At 36.8% G+C, this 6,023-nt stretch overlaps 1 protein-coding gene across 1 annotated transcript in view; it reads left to right on the top strand.

Moving 5' to 3' along the window:
- The first annotated feature begins 2,070 nt into the window (after nucleotides 1-2,070).
- Nucleotides 2,071-6,023, top strand: part of snorc (secondary ossification center associated regulator of chondrocyte maturation) — a 4,870-nt gene continuing 917 nt past the window's right edge. The window contains exons 1-2 of the mRNA XM_043217201.1: nucleotides 2,071-2,611; nucleotides 5,912-6,023. The exon at nucleotides 5,912-6,023 is cut by the window's right edge and continues 59 nt beyond it. Coding sequence (XP_043073136.1) covers nucleotides 2,527-2,611; nucleotides 5,912-6,023 — 197 coding nt within the window. The 5' untranslated portion in view covers nucleotides 2,071-2,526. The remainder of the gene's footprint in view (nucleotides 2,612-5,911) is intronic.

The raw sequence follows: 6,023 nt of genomic DNA, 5'->3' as shown, positions 1-6,023 counted from the left end.
CCCCTATGTTGACGGACGTCGATAACAACGTTGGACTTGATGAAATGTAATCAACAGTGTCCTGTTTTAAGGACATGTTTGAAAGTTCCAGACAGTTATCCATTTCTTTGTAAAATATTAGGCTGTTTAAAGAATAAACTTTCAATTCTGCATCTGTATTATAATATATGGAAATGATGAACCCGTGGAGTCATACGTTTTTTTTTTTATTGCAGTACGGTGAATAAATCAGTCTCTTTGTGTGGACTGCTCTGCACGCTTTTGCTCATAAAGCACAAAGCAGGGTTATGGAAATGTTTGCAGATTCCCATGGTTGTAGAACCTGGAAATTTCAGGATGTTTTAAAATTGAAAATACCTATAATGTGCGTGTTTTGAGATGCTCAAAAAATCTTCATGGGCTTTCAGTACATTTTGCAAGTAAATTTTAGACTAAAATCATGATATTCATAGCTGCCCTTGTCTGTATGTTTAATCTGTTACTTGGGTTTAAGTTTGTTTATTTCCTTAAATCAAGTTTGTTTTTAGTTTCTCTTTGGTTGAGTCTCAAGTCAAAAATGTAATTTTGAAACGTGTGCCTAATTACCACAGAAAATATTTTGGTGCTTAAAGGGATAGTTCGCCCGAAAATGAAAATTAGTTTTTACTTGCCTTTGAAGAATCCTAGGTGTGTGACTTGCTGCTTTTAGACTAATCCAGTCTGAATTATATTAAAAATGGTCCAGGTCCCTCCAAGCCTTACAAGGGGAGTAAGCGGGTGTTTGTTGTCAACAATTCAAAAGACGAGAAATAAAGTGCATGTGTGCGTAATAAAACGTTAAATTAAGACACTAGTAAGTCCATGCATTTGTAAGATTAATATGCATATTTCAAACTTAAATACTTCTCTCACTTCTGCTGGCTGCGGTAACTGGAAGCAGTTCCTATGCATGTGGTAGGACATATGAGTAGTGCGTGCCTCTGGGAAATGTAGTTGGCAGAAACCAACTGCTCCAGGTTTATGTTGAAATCATTTGACATGTTTATTTAGAGATCCTCGTTTTGTGTTTCTAATTCATTACCGGCATTTTTTGTTCTATCTCCACGCTGTCATTAATCACTCTGGCAGAGAGTGAGAGAAAAGTGTTTGATGTTTGAAATATGGCTATTTATCTGTCAAAAAACAAAAGCATAGACTCACTATGGAGGCCTTTATTCAACCTACAGAGTCGTGTGAGGGACATTTTATTATTATTCATACTTATATACGACGTGTATACAGCAATCACCGGTTTAGTCCCATGGAAAGTCTAGGAGGGTTCTGGACAGTTTTAATATAACTACGAAGAGATTTGTCTGAAAGAAGAAAGTCACATACACCTTGGGTGCTTTGAAGGTGAGGTAAAGACTAATTTTCGGGTGAACTAACCAGTGCAGTTCTTTAATTACAATTGAGGCACATTGCACCAAGTTAAACATTAAAATGCCATTGTTTTTTTTATTTTTTAAGTATAGCTATAAGACAAAATGGTTGGTGGTGTTAATTTAAATTTTTTTATTTGATCTAGTTTTCGTTTTTTTATTTATAGTTTTCTATGAAAAAAAGTGTAAAAATTCAGGCCAAAGAGACCCTTCAGAAAGCATTACATGAGCGATTGTAGCAGTTTGTTCCTGTCTGGTGTTTATGGAGGGGGCTCAGCATCTAAGACTAATATTGATATGTACTATATACTCAGTTCATGTCTCCATAACCTCAGCTTGGTGGCAGGGTGCTAAAACGACTTGCAGGAAAAAGATTCTTGGATTTACAAAGGAAAAATGTACGAGACCGCCTTTACAAAATAGCAACAGCTACTACAAGAAAAGAGTTTTTCACAGCGTCAAGTGAACATTTGATGATTTTGACAGTTTGTATCATGTTATGCGAAAACATCCTTTTAAGACTAAAAGTGTATACATCTTAACAGTCTTAAGAAAACTTGTGTGATTGCATAAATTAATGCCAAAATGTAAAGTCCATGATATTTATTTTAACTACGATGCTGCATCAACTGGAGCCATCCACTTTTTAACAATTGATTATAATAAATATAGTAGTGCCTAGGGTGCGATGTTTGCATTTCCAAAATATGCAAGTTTTCCGTTATAAATTCTCCCTCATTCTAATTACACATCATTGAAAAATAATCAGACTGAATCACTTTAATAATGTTTCACGTAGTTTAATTACATTGATTGCAATCAAATCGAATTGTCGTCTGCACGACCCACCTTTGTGACCCGAAATCCAACAGAAAAGCAGTCCGGGCCTCTGATGGACATGAAGGCACGGTGCTTCAGGAGTGGAAAGACTCACTTATCCGGGTGTGAAGAGGGTGGGCAGTTACCAGAAGAGTTGACAAAAGTCTTCACTGTCCATGCAGAGTCCTCCCACCTAAACCCAGCTACCCCTGCTTCTCTCTCGCTCAGTCTCTCACATGCTCTCTGTGTTCTTTCATTAACCTAGCAGTCTAAAGCGCTGAGCAAGAAGAGAGGCCAGCCAGGAACCATGGGCATCTGCAGCAATTACAGCGGGTTATCTCGGCTCGTCTTCGTTGGCGCTCTGACCATCTGCATGGCTTTTGTGCAGTCAGGTAACCTCACCTCCTTTCCACCTAATCGGTCACGGACCCCTCATAGCTGTGCTGGGGTTCTTAGGGAAGATTCGGTCGGTTCTGATTTGATGGCAGCTACAGGTGATGAATTGAGTATTTTCAGTCGGTTTTAATAAAAATGTTGCTCGTTTTGATGCATGAGGTGTTAGATCAGTTTATGTATTTGTGGCCATGATGAAGACTGTCCAGAAAAACGTGTCAAAAAGTTCGCCTTTATGATTTTGCAAGGCCCCTTTGGGTGTTGAATAGAAAAAACTCAATGAACATTTGCGAAGTGATTTATTTCATATGATAATTGCTTTGTGCTTCGTAATGAATATATATATATATATATATATATATATATATATATATATATGTGTGTGTGTGTATATGTATATATATATATATATATATATATATATATATATATATATATATGTGTATATATATATATGTATATATAACCAAGACACATGTTTTGAATGTATTTTCACTCTTGCAGACTGAAGCGTCATGCTGACTTTGGTGATTCAGACATTCTCTTTTTCACAACCAGGTGTTAAACCTGAATTTATCCCTGGGTTCAGTGCATACAAGGACAAAGAGAGAGTTTGTTAGCCTCTAGTGACATTCATATAGCTGCATTTGTATGTCCAAAAAAAGCATAATTTTCAAGAAGTGAAGTTTCAAAATAATCGCTCGTCTCAGCGCTGAATAAAATAGTTCCAAAATATATGTTGAAATGCACAAATCTGCTCATGAGTGCAAGAAAATGACGCTAAGGCAATCTCATAATTTCCAGTCAGATCACATGATGTAATGCTCTTTTACACATTCAGGGTCTAAAGGAAAAACTGTTGCTTGTCATTTTTGCATGGTTTGAAAAATCAGAATAAAATTCTGATAAATTGCCAGATTTCACCAGACTTATTAAAAATGAAGTTTCTCTCCTGGCATCAGCAGCTCCATAAAGAACCTTTAACATCCGTGGAACCATTCCATTCCATGGAGATTGATATTTTTAGAATGTTCTTCACATTTACGAGAAATGGTTCTTTTAAGAACTGTTTGCTGAAAAGCTCTGCGTAAACCTGTATTTATTCAATGGTGTTGCTGCGAAAACCCCTTTTTTTTAGAGCATTATGTTGAAGTACTGAAGAATGGATGCTAAAAATCATTAAAGATCTTCCTCTTACATAGAAATACTTGACTGAATTTTTAAGGCCTGATGCTTCTCCTCAGCCAAAACTAAACTGAATTATAAGATATTCAAAATCTGTTGTAAAGCAGCTTCAAAATGGTGTCATTATTCGGGTTTGGTTCTGCAGCTCCAGTCAAATCGATAACATCACTGAATGTGAAATTTTTTTAAGTCTCGTAAAATGAACCCAATGCATTTCTGTTCTTTACTGAATGTGAAGAGGTGAGGCGAGGACACGGGCGCGATGGCGAAGGATTGTGTCATTCGCATGCACCTGCCTGACATGTTGTCATCTCACGGTTGTGCGCTAGAATACGAGAAACGAGGCGACGCTCTTGGCCTTGTCCTCTCGCCAAATGTTTAAGCAGTGCTTAATAAATATTTAAGCGGGCCAAGAAGTCACAAACACAAAATAAAGGTGTGTTTTTTCAAATCAACAGGTTACGCAGGCCGACGCCGAGGTGCGTGCTTTTCCACAGGCTGGCTTCATAAACAAGCTTGTTTGACTTGCAGTGTACTGGCTGTGTTTAGGCCGTTGGTTCCTCTGCCTCAAGCCGTCCTCTCTGACCACACAAGCGCCCTTTTGTACCCTCAAGTGAAGGGCTCATTGATGTATCGCTGGCCTCGCGCCGTACCTACAGCCTGCTTCGAGTCAGGAAAGTGTGTGTCTTACTGAGCAAACAGACTATTATCAAAAATACTCGCGTGTTGGCCATCCTCGACTCGGCGACTCCAAATATTAACCTTTTATTTTTACGATTTTATTTTAAGATTCAGGGTGGAATACGAGCGTTTTAGCGTTTAGCTGCATGGAGGCTGCGCGTAAACACAGCAAACGTGCCAGTTTTCGTTTTTTAGCTTTTGACCCGTGCCGTTGGGTTGTTCGAGCAAGGTCAGGCTGGGTTTGTCTTTCGTCCCTTCATTTCGGGGTCAGAACCTTTGCCCATAAGGTGCCCTCCGGGAACTTTGGGCTAGCCGTAACATAGGAAATCAGCTTTGGGCTCGGTGGGTATGGTGTAGGTGAGAAAAGTCTCATGGCTGTTCTATGCCTGCGGGAGATGTGGAATGTCAGTGAGAGATGCGAGGAGAAGAAGAGGGGAGGAACGTGCAGGATGGGATACCTGTAGTGCTAATCCTCTATAAAGACCCTCATTGAGTCATACAGAATGTGGCTAACATATGGCATTTTCTGTGCATTCCATGTGCTTAACGTTCAGGGAAAAACATTTAACCTTTTAGCTCACTTCAGCAAATACCATTTTTGGGCGTTCTTAACACAGAGAAGTTGTGCTGGACCATAGCTTTAAGTACTTTGTATACTTATGATATTGAGTTACATAAAATATCTTACTGGTCACTCTTTTATTTGGACAGGTCATATTTTTTAGGTAGGTTATATAAAAAGAGATTGACTTCAAACTCTAGTTCTTCAGACCCATTATTAAAACATATGCTAAGTTTATGCAAATATATGCATTTATTTATGTATGTATGTATTCTATCTTGTTGTTCTTTAGTTATTTTATTATATAATATTTAGTTGTTTTTATTTATTTATTTTTAATTTATTTCTATTATGTATTTGTTTAAATATATCACAGGTTTTATTTATTTAGCATTTTTACTTGCAGTCATTAAATGATTAAACTTTATATTATTAGTTAATTTTAATATTATTATTTACAATTCTTAGGTGTTGCTATTTTTAGTTAACTCGTATGTTATTTATTTATTTGTTATTCTTATATCGGTTATTCTAGGTTATGTTTATTTAATTTATTCACTCATTTATTTAGTGCTCCTAATTTGTAAATATTGCTATGTTAAAGTATAAAACTGCATAGCCTGTATAATCATATCCCTTTCATTTGTTTTAATATTTTTTTGTTTTACAAATGAGGATAATGGAAGCAATCAAAATCAATAAAAAGATACATATGCAAGTAGTTATCATTCTTGATTTTATTTTTGTTGTTGTTTATTTAATTTTCTCGCTTTATTTAAATACATCCCTAAATATATATGTAAGTGTGTGTGTGTGTGTAAATATAATTTGATTCATCTCTGACTAAGCCTATTTTTTTATCTTCCATCAGAAACAGTGGCTGATTCCTCCCCTACCCTGCAGAATGATAACCAGGACACACTATCTGGTGCTGGAGGCTTCGATATGACGACGAAAGTCCCTTTCCAAGACCCCATAGAAAA

The sequence above is a fragment of the Puntigrus tetrazona genome, chromosome 2 (genome assembly GCF_018831695.1).
Source record: "Puntigrus tetrazona isolate hp1 chromosome 2, ASM1883169v1, whole genome shotgun sequence".
NCBI classification, from domain to species: domain Eukaryota; kingdom Metazoa; phylum Chordata; class Actinopteri; order Cypriniformes; family Cyprinidae; genus Puntigrus; species Puntigrus tetrazona.
The sequence above is the reverse complement of the archived record's forward strand: the minus strand, read 5'-3'. Positions and strand labels throughout refer to the sequence as shown.